General features: G+C 40.1%; 1 protein-coding gene across 8 annotated transcripts in view; it reads right to left on the reverse strand.

Annotated features, from left to right (window-relative positions):
* The window catches only part of MAN1A2 (mannosidase alpha class 1A member 2), a 212,516-nt gene extending 198,739 nt beyond the window's left edge, over nucleotides 1-13,777 (reverse strand). For 6 of the 8 annotated variants that reach the window (XR_012004142.1, XR_012004141.1, XM_072769611.1 and 3 more), the window contains exon 1: nucleotides 12,728-13,457. Coding sequence is in view for 6 of the 8 variants with exons in the window: in XM_072769611.1 (XP_072625712.1) it covers nucleotides 12,728-13,029 (302 nt within the window). In the remaining 2 variants the exon portion in view is untranslated. The other 2 variants (XM_072769610.1, XM_072769609.1) reach the window with 2 other exon arrangements.
* Between the last annotated feature and the right edge of the window lie 971 nt (nucleotides 13,778-14,748).

The following is a 14,748-nucleotide window of genomic DNA, read 5'->3' on the forward strand; positions in this document are numbered from 1 at the left end:
TAAGCTACGTAATTTCAAAAAAAAAAAAAAAAGAACAAGTGTGGTACAGGCATAAGGACAAACATACACATGAAAGGAACACAACTGAGTGTCAAGAAATAGACTCATACTAGTACAACCAATTAATTTTCAAGAGGGTTCCAATCCTATTCGATGGGGGAAAAAGTTTCCTCAACAAACGGCACAGGGACAACTACAGAGCCACACGCAAAATAATGAAGGTGGACCCCTTTCTCACAGCATACATCAAAACTCAAAATGGATCCACAACCTAAATATAAAAGATCATAAAAGTCTTAAGTAAATCTTCATGACCTTGATTTAATAATAAATTCTTAAATATGGCACATTTGTTGAATGGGCAACAAAAGAAAATTGGGCTTCATCAAAATTAAAAACGAATTACCCTGCTAAAAGATGAATGGGTCAACCAGGAAATTAGAGAAGAATTAAAAAGATTAATGGAAACTAATGAAAATGAAGATGCAACCGTTCAAAATCCTTGGGATATGGCAAAAACAGTCCTAAGAGGCAAACACATTGCAATACAAGCATCCGTCAAAAAAACTGGAAAAAAACTCAAATACACAAGCGAACCTCGCACCTAAAGGAACTGGAGAAAGAACAGCAAATAAAACCTACACCAAGTCGAAGAAGAGAGATAATAAAGATTCGAGCAGAACTCAATGAAACAGAGACCAGAGGAACTGTAGAACAGATCAACAAAACCAGGAGTTGGTTCTTTGAAAGAATTAATGAGATAGATAAACAACCATTAGCCCAGCCTTATTAAAAATAAAAAAGATCCAAATTAATAAAATAATGAATGAAAGAGGAGAGATCACTACCAATAGCAAGGAAATATACACAATTTTAAAAACATATTATGAGCAGCTATATGCCAATAAATTAGGCAATCTAGAAGAAATGGACGCATTTCTGGAAAACCACAAACTACCAAACCTGGAACAGGAAGAACTAGAAAACCTGAACAGGCCAATCAATAACCAGGGAGGAAATTGAAGCAGTCACCAAAAACCTCTCAAGACACAAAAGTCCGGGGCCAGATGGCTTCCCAGGGGAATTCTATCAAACGTTTAAAGAAGAAACAATACCTATTCTACTAAAGCTGTGCTGAAAGATACAAAGGGACGGAATACTTCCAAACTCGCTTTATGAGGCCAGCATCACCTTAATTCCAAAACCAGACGAAGACCCCACCAAAAAGGAGATTTACACACCAATCTCCCTGATGAACACAGATGCAAAAATTCTCAACAAGATACTAGCCAATAAAAAAAAAAAAAAAAAGATACTAGCCAATAGGATCCAACAGTACATTAAGAAGATTATTCACCATGACCAAGTGGGATTTATCCCCGGGATGCAAGGCTGGTTCAACACTCGTAAAGCAATCAACGTGATTGATCATATCAACAAGAGAAAAAACAAGACTATGATCCTCTCAATAGATGCAGAGAAAGCATTAAGATTTATGTAAAACTACATTCATATTACACTTAATAATAAAACAGCACTCCATGCTAATCCAAAAGAAATACACAGAAGGACAGAAACCCAGAAACAAACTTATGAAAATATGAAAAAACTGTTTCATGGAAGAAACAGCATTACAAATCTATAGCAAAGGACATATTTCAGTAAGTAGCACAAGGAAAACTGGACACACATAGAGAAAACTATAAACTCAATCCCTACCTCATCACATACAAAAATCAAAACCAGGTAGGTTAAATCTAGATGTGAAGAACAAAACTTAAAAGCTGCCAGAATTGAGAATACAGGTCACTATAACTTCTAGGTTTAAAAGCATTCCCTAAGCAAAATTCAAAAAGCAAAACCATGAAGAGAAAATATTAACAACTTCAATAACATTAAAATTTTAAGCTTCTGTAACATTAAAGAAACCATAAACAAAGTATAAAAATAAGGCATCCATTTTGAGAAGTATGTGAATGCATATGTATGTGTAATGCATATAACTAACAAAGAATTCACTCAAAATATAAAATTCATGCCAACAAGAAAAAGGAGAAAAACCCAAAAGAAAAATTGGCAAAAAAAATGTGAACAAGCAACTCAAAGATTTGGAAACTCAAACAACCAATGTTAAAAAAGTTCCACCTCACTAGTAATCAGGGAAATAAAAACTAAAATTAGCATCAGATTGGTAAAGATGTTCAAAGTCTAACAATACCATGACTTATAAAGATGCAGGTAGGAATGCAAACTGGTACAACCACTCTACAGACAATTTAGCAAAAAAAATTTGAGTCCATGATACACCAACTTTACAACTCAGTAGTTCTATTAAGTTTTTACCGTGGAGAAAAATGGACTATCATAAGTCATAAAATGGACTAAGTGAATAAAATAATTGAACCACAGCCCAATATATCAACATACATTATATTGTTTTAAAAAGGTTGAGCAAAAAGAAAAGCTTGCAGAATGACATATATAATGTTTAAGAACATGCAAAACAATATATATTATGATTATGTATTTATATTTATTTATATAGATAATTTTATCAATATATCCATCGTAGAAGTATAAAATCATGTACTTGAGAAAGACAATGTCAAATTCAGGCTAGAAGTTTGCCTCAAGAAGGGTAATTTTCAGCTAAAACAGGAAATTGTTATTTTAAATAGCAGGTACAGTGACATTAATATTATGTTAAGACTTTTATGTATGCTTATAACGCTTTTAAAAAAATGATAGAGAACCTATGCTAGATATCAAAACATACTATTATAAAACTATGAAATTAAAACAGTGTGGTGCTTTGGGGAATAACCAGAAAGATCAATGGAGGGTAGGGGTTTAAAAAAAAAAAAGAGCTATGCACATACTGGGATATATTATCATTTATTTAAAATAACCCCCTGTTGACAGACACTTAGATCATTTAAATATGTCATGTTATAGCTTGAGGGGACATTCTAGAACATTTCTGTATGTAGTGATGTGAAGATTTCCCAAGTTCTTAGAAGTGCTGAATCAAAGAATATGCACTTTAAATTAGCTGATACAACCAAATTGTTCTTCACAAAAATTCTATTAATTTAGACTTCCAAACAGCATTTAAGTACAAGAGGAGCCAGCTGCTCAATGTTCACTGTACTTGAGGTATTACCAATCTTTTTAAGTACTCTACTTTTTAAGTACAGGGGAAAAATCGTGAAAAGGTAAATGTTTATTGATGACATCACTAATTAAAAGAAAAATTATTCACATTTATTATTTTATGCATAACAGATACATACCAGATAGAAACCTTGTACCAGATGCCACCTTACTGCCACGTGACATACCAGATAGAAACCTTGTACCAGATGCCACCTTACTGCCACGTGATTTAGGAGGTCACGTATGCACATATAACTTTACAAATAAACTTACAAATATAACCATATGTAGCTATACACACAAATACATAAATACATACAATTGTGCCAGATCTTAACTGGTTGGCATATTTTTTCAGATGCTAGGATCTAGTTCCCGACTGAAAAAAAGCTATAGAACATCGCACCTTATTTCCAGATAACACAGCCCATATTCCAGAAATGCATAAACTAATGACATAAATGCACTAGAAAAAGAGAGGAGGGAAGATTAAGACGATAACCTATCTGAACTCTCAAAAAATGCCAACGACCTGAATGTACACACTATGCCTCTGGGTGAAAAGATATCTCTAGGACCCACAGAATCTGACTTCAAAGATGATAGCATATACTTTAATAATGATGTTAAGATCTGAACCTAAGATTTAAATTTTTCAGTAGTGTTCACATCAAAATTAATCTTCTATAATCCCCAATACTTAGTATCATGCTTAGCACATAATAAATACTCAAAAACTCTTGCTGAATAAATGAACGTGACCAATATCCTTTAATGGTAACATCATTACCACTAAGAAGAGATAAAGAGATCTGCATTAAGTGACAGAAGTTGATTTTATAAATATGTAAATGTCAAAAATTTAAAAGGAAAAATGATATACACATTGTTCTTCGTAGTCTCCAGATTACTTCATATCCTTTTGTTTCTTGTTTTCGTTTCTTTAGCTCATTATATAACTTGTCCCTAAATTTCTTGTTAAGGATACTGGGAATAAAAAAAAAAAAAAAAAAGAAAGAAAAAAAAAAAAACACTTTCAACGGCATCTCTCAATATTAAGGTTAGGAAATCAAAGAAAATTTTGTACCAAGAGTAATAAGAGCCTTCACAGGTCTGAGGCCTGAACTTAATTACTCAGAGACTCGTGGTCTTCCACAGCATCTATCCTAAAGACTTAGACAACAAATTAAGAGATGGAATTGTTAACTGGGCTCAAACATGACACCTGGAAATATTTTTGTAACTACACCTATTTCCTTAATTCAGGCCAGCATATAAAATGTTCCCAAAAAATGTTCAATAAATTATACTTTCAAGTTTGGGAGAATCAAGAATGTGTAAAACAGCATTTCATTCATTTATACCTCTAAAATTGGTATAAATTTTATTATATAATCATAATATTATATAAATGAATTATAGTCACATATGAAATGGTTTTTAACCTTAATTTTTATACATAAAAATGCCACTAATTCCCACTTGGAATACATTTTGCTTTCACTGTATTTGTGATATCGTCAAATAAATTACTACACATTCTTCAGTTCCCTACTTCATGAAATTATTAGTATTTCATATGTATGAGCTAGAAGGAATCTTTAAAGAGTCAATCAATTCCCTCACTTCATAAGTAAGACACAGGGAAGTTAAACAGCTTATCTAAATATACTCAAGCAAGAAAGGACAACACTGAAACTAGAGCCTCCATCTCTTAACGCTGAGCCTGATGTGCTTTTAAATATACAATGTCTTCCTTCTGGACTACACAAATTCCAAGATAGGACACTGAAATGAATGCCCTCTGAAGGAGATTTTTCTTATAAACCTAATTTGTAAATAAATCTCCAGTGCATTCTTCATTATAGTCATGTTCTAAAAGGATAAAGTTCCAGCAAAGGTTCAATGGCAATCAAAACAAACTTTTCTGACAGAATGTGCACAATAATGAACAATAAAAACAGCAAACGACTGTCCTAGCCAATTAACATGTAGCATCGGCCCGAACCATAAGCTAATTTTTGTAATAATTTTCAAACAACAGTAAACAGAACATTTGCCCCGTTAATCAATTAACGTTTACATGTACTACTGATTTCAAAAACAGGAGCCATCCTTCTCTGTGGGGTAAGTTCCAAGACCCCTAAAAGGATGCCTGAAACCCCAGATAGTAACAAACTCTATATATGCCATTTTTTCCCCAAGCATACCTATGATAAAGTTTAATCTATAAATGAGACACAGTAAGAGATTAATAACTCATAATTACAATATACTGTAATAAACATTATACGAATGTGGTCTCCCTCTCTTTCTCAAAACACCTTATTGTACTGCACTCTCTCTTCTTATGATGATAATGATGTGTGATGATAAAATCCCTACACGATGAGAGGCAAATGTAGGCACTGTGACCTAGCGTTAGGCTGCTACTGACCTCCTCAGGAGGAGGATCATCTGCTTCTAGAGTGTGGCTGACCACAGGTAACTGACCTAGAAAAGTGAAACCGCGGTTGTGGGGGACTACTGGAGATATTTCGTTTCTGAGGTGCCAACTTTCAGCATGATATAAATTTTATAGTTATATTTGTAAAAACTGTTACTAATACCTAACTTACAAGTCTGACGACATGAAGACTAAAGGTTAAATGTGCAAAAACATGTATCACATGCTACTGTTTTCTTCCTTTCCTAAAGAAGGGGAAATTCAACTTAGATACATGTACAGGAATAAGTATGTTATAGACAAGGCCAAAAAGAATTACACCCTCACTTTAAAAATTATTTTTAATAAAGGGCCTTTATTAAAGACTTACACTTCTCACTTTAAGACATCATTCCTCCTACTTTAGCATCTTACCTCTTAATTCTTCCTTGTGTTTTGTTTATACCTTCCTTTATGGAATTTGTCACCTTGCTATGCACATCATTTATTCAACAGGTATATACTTGCATTAAGGACCAAATGTACTTTAAGCATTGGACATATAAAGATAAAAGACAGTCATTTGCCCTCAAGGAGCTCATGCTCTTTTAGGAGAGACAGAGAAGTAAGCAAAGACACTAAAACTACAATCACATACACATGAAAGATAAAGTACATGGGGAAAAAAACACTACCTACAGGCAGGGGAAGTCAAGGGAATAAACCCGTAAGTGGATTTGGGCAATCTCAGCTGTAATGGATAAATTAATATTAACAAGAACCCTGTAGATCAGAAAATACTATTAGGAAATAAGATTAAATGCAAATCACTCAAAGTAACTGAAGCACAGAATTACAATAAATAATGCTGATAAAAATAAAATCTAATTTCAGACTACATGTTACAGAGACTACATGACCTACATAAGACAATGTTAATAATTTGGAAGTAATATTCTTAGATTGTATGTTTGATCCTTTAAAATAAGAAAATCCAAAAATATTAATAAGAGTACAGAAACATTTCAGAGCCCTGGAACGCTTCTTATAAAACGCAAGAGAAATTCTGGAAAGGCCATTATAGCTTTTAAAGCAAATAAAGTAATGCTTGAACAAACCTGATTTCCTCAAAACATTTAACTTAATCCAATAAATATGTTAACATATTAACATTCAATTTCTGGAGCACCATACAGTATGTCATCTCCTCAAATTTCCAACACTCACTGACGAACATGGAAATCAGAATTTATACATGCATACAAATGCATTCTGCATTTTAACCATATCATTCTAGTACTTTATTCGTTTCTGAGAAGAATTAAAGATATACTGACATAATCAGTGATTTTATAATGCTGAACTAATAGAAGTGAGGTCTCTGTCACTTGGCCTAGGATCAAAATGAGACTTTAAATAAGAATATACAAAATGCCATCTGGTGAACAGTGCCAAAATACAACCTCTTCCAAATCACTATCAATACTTACGAAAGATGCACAACATGATAAAAACTCAGGTTAGCAAAGAAATAAGAGCCATCACGTTAGAATATGGAAGAATTCTTTACTGATAACCATACTGATTGTACAGAATCAAGCCTTACCTTGTGCAACAAAAAATACCCAAACTGCTACCCTACCCCAATGTAACTGATCTCAGAGACTAAGGGTCTGTCCCAAATGGGAAAACGGACTAGAGACCTCCACACAGTCAGAGCACCCACTGTTCAACTTGCCTGTCCCCACCGTCTCTTCCCAATTCTTAACTTTATCTATCTGACCCGTTAGGTTCAGAGAGCAACTCCTGGAGGATGGGGAAAGTGCGTGGGAAACAGGATGAAAAATTGTTCTCTAGGTGGTAGGGGACAAGAAGAATCTCAGTAGCTGTCCATGAAGCTAACTATGCTCTGAATTTAGGAATTACACGAAAATGTACTCTAGCACCAAAGGGTTGCAAGGACTAAAGATGCTACTGTCACAGCAGAATAGAGGAAATTACAGAGATGACAAGGGTATTCACTTAATAAAAGTAGACAAAGTATATATGCATATATACACACACAATAAAGATATGGACATCAGACTGTTGATAAGTATCAAGTATCAACGGACATTACTTTATTCACATCTGAATAAAGGGAAGTGGGAAAACAACCATGAGCCAAAGATGGAAAATACAAGGGAAAAGTCCAGCAGACTTAAGAGGATAAAACGATGTTACTCCCCCCTAACAGGAGCAGAATGCCCTAACAACGGGCTAAAGGCAAAAAAAAAGGCATCAAGAGGGATGAGATAAGGATATTAAAATCAGAATGACAACAGTGAGATTTTAAATCTCTACTTTCCAATAAAAAGCAAACTGAATCAAGCAAAAAATGCAAATCACATGAAAATCTTGAAAAACTCACTAAAGCACACTGCAATCTGGACTAGACACATTTCAAGTTCAAAAGGGACATATCATTAGTGACTAACCCACTGGCCAGCACAGGTTTAGAGTGATTAAGTCCAGTACCATGTCTCACAGCTAGTTAGTAAAAAACCAAGATGCAATTTTAGGTCCTCCTAACTCCAAAGCTTGTTCTTTCTGTTTGAGGAAACCATCAGAAGTTAACATATCTTCTAACATTCAATTCATACGAACAAAATCATGACTAGAGGATGAAACTTATTGGCAATTCAAATAAATATTTAAAAAACAAAACCACAAAGCGCATTTATATAACCCCACCATTATCTAAAATGCCAGTTTCAAAAGTGAAAAATCCCTAAGAAAAATTTTAATTAGATAGGTAAGTCTATGATGTACACAAATTGTGAACATGATACTCTAGGTATATCAGCATATATTTATAACAACATTAATGGGTTTTATAACCAATACCTATTTTGGTCACTTTGAAATCACAGATGTTAAAGATGAAGGTCATCAATATTAAACCATGCACTTTACATTATTACCACCTGAAACCATGGATTATTTGTAAGCCACTTAATGGAAGGGAACATACAGGTCTTCTCATGAAAATACTTTATCTTAAATTCACGTAATATCAATTATATAAATTGAAATATTAATTCTGTACGGTATGTAATTCCTAGTAATCCGTAGCCATGCCACCCAGAAACTGGGAGTTACCGTGGACTCCCTCCTGCTCCTCCCTAGCCCCTGTATTCAATTAACTATCAATTTCTGTGAAACTTAACACTTTAACATCTCTTGAATCAACAGCTTTTCTCCACTCATTTCTCTCCTTCTCCATGATCACCACGTGGTCTAAGCTAATGTGCACTGTGACCTAGACTTGCCTAATTTCACATTTCCTCCTGCTCCTCTCCAATCCAGGGTTTCCAATGCAACCATGGTGATTACTTCAATCTTTAAAAAATGATTATGTCACTGCCTCGCTTTAGTGAAAACCCTTCAGTGACTTTCCATAGTTCTCAGGATAAAGACCAAAATACTTAAGTACAGACTCTCCAAGATCCCACCCATGGATTCCCAACTCAACAATCACCAGGTGAAATGCTGATTCATTAGATGTACTTATCTGGCAGTTTAGCTGAGCAGCATAAAATGAAGAGCACATGCCCCTCTAGAGGGAGTGCTGCTGCCCAGATCCAGCTCAGGGTTGCCATCTGAAAATACACACTTGGGTGTTGCCAGAGTCTCCCGATTTTTTCAAGAGAAATCAGAAATCCAGACTTTCACGTGACATCAGGAGATGTCTCCTGATACATGAAGGCTGGCAACTAACTTCTACTTTTCCTCGAACAACAAGGAGGCCAAATCTGACCTCTCATGTAGTCTCCTCACCTCACCCCACTCTGCTAAATCTCTACACCAGCCATTACTAAACATTTCTCAGATCCTCAGTGATGCCAGGCTTTTTTCTTAGGGTTCTCTCACACATGTGGTGTCCTCTGCATTGACCCACTTTTTCCCCATCTCTCTACTTCACTTAGGGATCCACTTGTTAGAAGTCTCTGAGCCATTCATTGCTTCCTCAGTGAAGCCTTCCCTATCCCCACTGCCTGCCCCTCAACTCCAATCCACAGGATAAATCACACCATGATGTGCTCTGACAGCACTGAGTACAACTTCATGACACTTATCACACTTTGAAAATTAATCTATTTATTTAATGCCCATCACCTTCCCTCCCCCCCCCCCCACTTGGGAAGCTCCAATGAAAGCAGGGCCTGACACACAGTAGACCTGTAATACACATTTGCTGCTAACTACTTTGGTTAGAAAATGTACCTTTAGACAACAAGGTTCAGGTATACTTTTTAAAATATTAACTGGGTGTTATTCTGTATGTTGGTAAATTGAACACCAATAAAAAATAAATTTATTAAAAAAATAAAAATAAAAAAATAAAATATTAATCTGGACCTAACTTTTCGGAAACAGGTACAGTATTTAAAGTAGTCTCAAAATTTAAATAAGTCAATTAAAACTATAGTAATTGCTAATCTTTACTGAGCACTTTGCATGTACCATCTCATTCAATACAACAATCCGTAAAGTAGAAGCCAACGCCATCGAGGGGAAGCAGCTTAGGCACAGAGTTTAAAAATTTCAAGATCATCCATCTAACCAGTGACAAACTAGGGTATGTATGAATCCTTGGGGTCAAGACTCTAGAACTTAAGCACCTAAACTACAGTACTACATTAACTCACTAATAAAGAAAAGTCAATTCAACAAGTACCCCTTAAATACCGTGAATAAGAAATAATGGCCATGATTCATTTTCCATTACTTAGCCATTAAAGTTAAGGCTCCTCACCCTGCACCCTTCTACACACACAAAATTAAGATAAATTATCAACTGTATTTTTAAAATTAAGATTTTTTGAACCATATCCAAAATAGGTATGATTTTAGCACCAACTAGTTACATTAAATTATCTTTCTGAACAACTTTTTTTCTGAACTTTTAAATAAGCAAATGTTTCTACATTAGTTTGATGTTTCATGTCCCACATTTTAAACTTATTTGGATGGTTTCTATTTTGAAACCTATTTCATTGCCCAAGTTAGAAACTGCTACAGACTGTGCTTTCAGATATGATAAGCAACAATCAGTAACTTACCAAGAAAATACAAAAATAAACTCCTATAACCACAGAAGTATGTACTGAAGTAATACCGGGATCCCTCTTCACCTGAACCTTCACTCTGAATCTTTGCTTTCCAAAATTCAGGAACTAAGTAGATTTGAATAAATTTTCTCATATATCATTTGCCACCTGGGCTCTTGCCATCCAAAACTCATCCAATTCCTTACTATTAGAACTCAATAATGAACCAAAGCTCCAAGAACTCAAGAACTGAACAGTTTTGGATAACAATGCACAAAGCATATGCATTCACAGGTTATATAAATTTAAGAATTCTTGTTTAAGAACTTTAAGTAGGCTTTTTTTAAATGTAAATAAGATGGACATACCCATATTCTCATTCAGATCTTTTTTTCCCAAATCTTAAATTTTAACTACACTTAACTGAGAATTTTTTTGGTGAATGTTTTTAAAATAGAATGTTGCCATACACTGTATGTTTTTTAACCTTTAGACCACACTTGGAACGTAAAGAAAACTGTTGAGTACATACATGACTGATTAGTGTAATAACAGAGTTAGATAATGTCTGGCTCTCAAATCTGAAGCCAGTCATAAACACCCTTAATTTTCAAATATTTATCACAACTTGTATAAAAATCACAGGAAATAAGGTTCTCCAGGAAAACAGTACTTTCGGCATCAATTTTTCAGCAACATACTACACAGATCACATCAGATTTTTCTCGAAGTCGCAAAGAGCAAAATAAAAGAAACTGATGAGAAAGAGTACAGAAGTTGAAAATGATGGCAAAAAAAAGTCCAAATTTGGTTACAAAATAATGGCTTCAAACAATGGTAGAAGTAACAACTGCTCCTTAAGGTTCAGCTAAAAGAGAATCAGGAAGCAAATAATGAATTAACAAGATTGAGAAAAAGGAAAAACCAGCTGTCATTACAACACCGCATTATCCCAAGTATTTAACTTAGGCTCATATCTGAACCTAAGCTTTCTCAAAAACCTCGTGACTGATAAAAAGTTAGAACTAATGTCAGTTGAAAACAGAATTTAAGTATGGGTTTTTTTTTCACATACTTAAAAATTATTTTAAGAAACAGGAAAAAGGAGGAATTTAGCAGGCCCAAAAAAAAAAAAAAAAGTAGGTTTGGGAAAAATAAACTACTTTCCCAAACTCTTCTTTTGACACAAATTGCAAAAATGATTTAAAGAGACAGTCACACTAGGGCTCCTATTTTATCCTAATTTGGCTATATTCCCCCAAAAGCTCTCCTCAAATTTGGCGATCTGAAAGAATGTGAACCCTTAATCAACCAAATTGCAAAAGTTACAATGACACACTGCAACCCACATATTAAAAAGAAATAAAAACTAAAAAAACATAACCAAATCTTGTTAAAAGACACAAAATGAAATGACTGTAAGATTCAGTGATATTTTTAACAGAACTGATTTCCATATGGAACACGAAAACAGGTGCCCTGAAAATAACAGAAATCGGGGGGGGGGGGGGGGGGGGTATTTTTGCGTGCTGAGAAAGGACAGGAATATCCTGCCCATAGTCTGGCTTCCTAAAAAGCTAAGATTCCCTCCCAAGCTTTAACTACAAGCCAGAGGATAAGAGCCCTTTGGGAGAGAACAAACTCCTAGGGGCAGTCAGGATTCACTGGGTCTATTTCAGAGGGTGACACTATGAGTGAATGCAACACATTCTTAAAAAATGAAGGCGCAGCATATGTGATCGTTTCTTTTAAATTTTCAGACCTCCCAGTTGTTCACTTCAGACCTACCATCTCCGAACACAAATGTTCCTCCTAAATAAAACAAAGGACCTGGACTCAAATGAGGGTCTAGAAGCCCTTCCAGTCGCTGATTCTATTATTCTACCAGTTCTGAAATAACTACTCTATCAACGATTCAGGGAAAATCACATTTTACTGCAAAACGAACCAACAAACCAAAAAAAAAAAAAAAAAAAAAGGGGGCAGATTTGATGCAATCAACCATACCTCGCTCTGCCAAATGCTAAAACCCAAACTTCTGAAATAAACAAACCTGTGTCTGTGTTCATCGGGTCCGTGGATCAGAAAGACTCCAGGGTTTTTAGCCCCTTTGCTGGCATCTACGTGAGGAATTAACACATCTTCCAAACCCAGATCAAAGCGTTTGTGTTTTGAAGAGTCTGGAAGGAAGAAGAATGCTCCAAAACACAGGGTGATGAAGGCACTTAGGATAAGGAGGAGGATAAACTTCTCGGAAAGTCTCAAGGTAGCCCTGTGGTGCGGGAAGGAAGGCGGTCCCAGGTTCAGAGGTGGTATCCTTCGTCCAGATAAGGGCAGCAGGGCCGGGGTAGTCATCGTTTACGCTCTTGCACGGAAAACCTTAAAAAGTTCTCATCTTACGTCACATGTACGGTACATTGAACAGTCTCCAAAACCGTGGCAAAAATGGAGAGACTCGATTTTGCTCCTCTTAGAGGGCTGTTGTGCTTTTTAATAGGGCACCTCTTTCACGCTCACCCAATTGCATTCAAAAACGTGTGTGGCCCCCACACGCTCGCTAGTGTGCGTCCCGTGGTGTGTCCTCTGCCATCCGGCTGTCGGCACCTCCGCGGGTCACCACGAGTCTCCTCTTCATCCCTAAGGGCGGATGAGGCGAGCCACGCTGCAGAAGGGAGGCAAGGTGGGCTCTTCCATTCCGGCACCCCGCAGAGGGGCTCCGGGGTGGCCTCCCGCCCCCGGCGCGCGCCTCACCGGCCACCTCCGGTGCTCCGCCCGCAGAACCCCTTTACCTCGGCAGGCGGCCAGCAGGGAAGGAGGCAGGTCTCCCGCCCCGCCGGGAAGGCGAAGCCGCGGCGCCGGGCCAGCTCCGGGAAGGGGCCCTCGCTCGCCCGCGCCCGCCGACGCCGACACCGCCCCCCCGGCTCCGGGCTCGGGCTCGGGCTCCGGCTCCGGCTCCGGCTCGGGCTCCGGGCTCCGGGCTCCGTTCCGCCGTCGCCCCCCCGACGGCCGGCGCGAAGGGCATCCGCGCCCCGACAGCCTGCGCCCTCGCAGCCGCCGCCGCTGTTGCTAGCGCACGGGTCTGGCGGGGAGCGGAACTTCCTCCTCGCGCGGCCACTGAGAAGCCCCGGCGTGTGCGGGGGGAGGGGAGGGGAGGGGAGGGGAGGGGAGCGGAGGCGCGGCGGCCGCCCCCGCCCGGCTCCTCCTCCCGCCGCCGCCGGAGCTAACCCCGCCGCCCGCCGCCCGGACGCGGCCGCCGCTGACCCCGCCGCGCCCCGCCTCGGCGGCCCGGCCCCCGCGGCTCCGAGGCGTGGGAAGAAGCCGAGCCGCGGCCCCGCGGCCCGAGAGCCCGGGGCAGGCGCCTGCTCATTCCTCGCTCGGCGCTGAGGGGGCGGCGGCGGCGGCGGCGGCGGCGGCCCCGGGCGCGCAGGAGCGGCCGCGCCTCGGCCGGGCAGAGGTCGGCGGCGGCCCCGGACCCGGCCCCGGCCCCGCCGGCCTGCGCGGGGGCCTCCTCGGCGCCGCCTCGGGTCGCCCTCAGCGGCGGGCGCGGGAGAGGCGGGTGCGGGAGAGGCGGCGCGGGGCTGCGGCCCGGTCCTCGGCCCTCGGCCCCTGCCTCCCAGGCCCGCCGGGCGCACACCGCCGAGGGCCGACGCCCGTTGCGCGCAGCCTGCACGGGGCCGGGGAAGCGGGCGGGGGCGGGGGCGGGTGGCGCGGGCCGGCCTGCGCCCCGACCCGCCAGTGGGCGTCCCCGGGCGCCGAGGGTGAGGTGCGCGCGCACGCTCGCGGCCCCGCCCCGCCCGCCCGGCCCGCGCTCCGGCCTCGCGCCGCTGTGGGCTCCGCCGCCCCCCGGGGCCCCCCCAGCTCCCCGCAGCCGGCTCGGCCGCTGCCAGCGCCAGTTAGCGGCGTGGACCCGGGCCTGGGGGGCGGGGGCGGGGGGCGGGCCCGGGGCGCGAAGGCCTCGCCGCAGTTGAGGCGCCGCTCAGTGACCCGGCTCTGGCCTCGAGCCCTGCTGGGTGGGCGCCTCCGCCTCCGCCTCCGCCTCCGCCTCCGCCTCCGCCTCCGCCTCCGCGGGACACG

Source organism: Canis lupus, chromosome 12 (genome assembly GCF_048164855.1).
Source record: "Canis lupus baileyi chromosome 12, mCanLup2.hap1, whole genome shotgun sequence".
In the NCBI taxonomy this organism is placed as follows: Eukaryota; Metazoa; Chordata; class Mammalia; order Carnivora; family Canidae; genus Canis; species Canis lupus.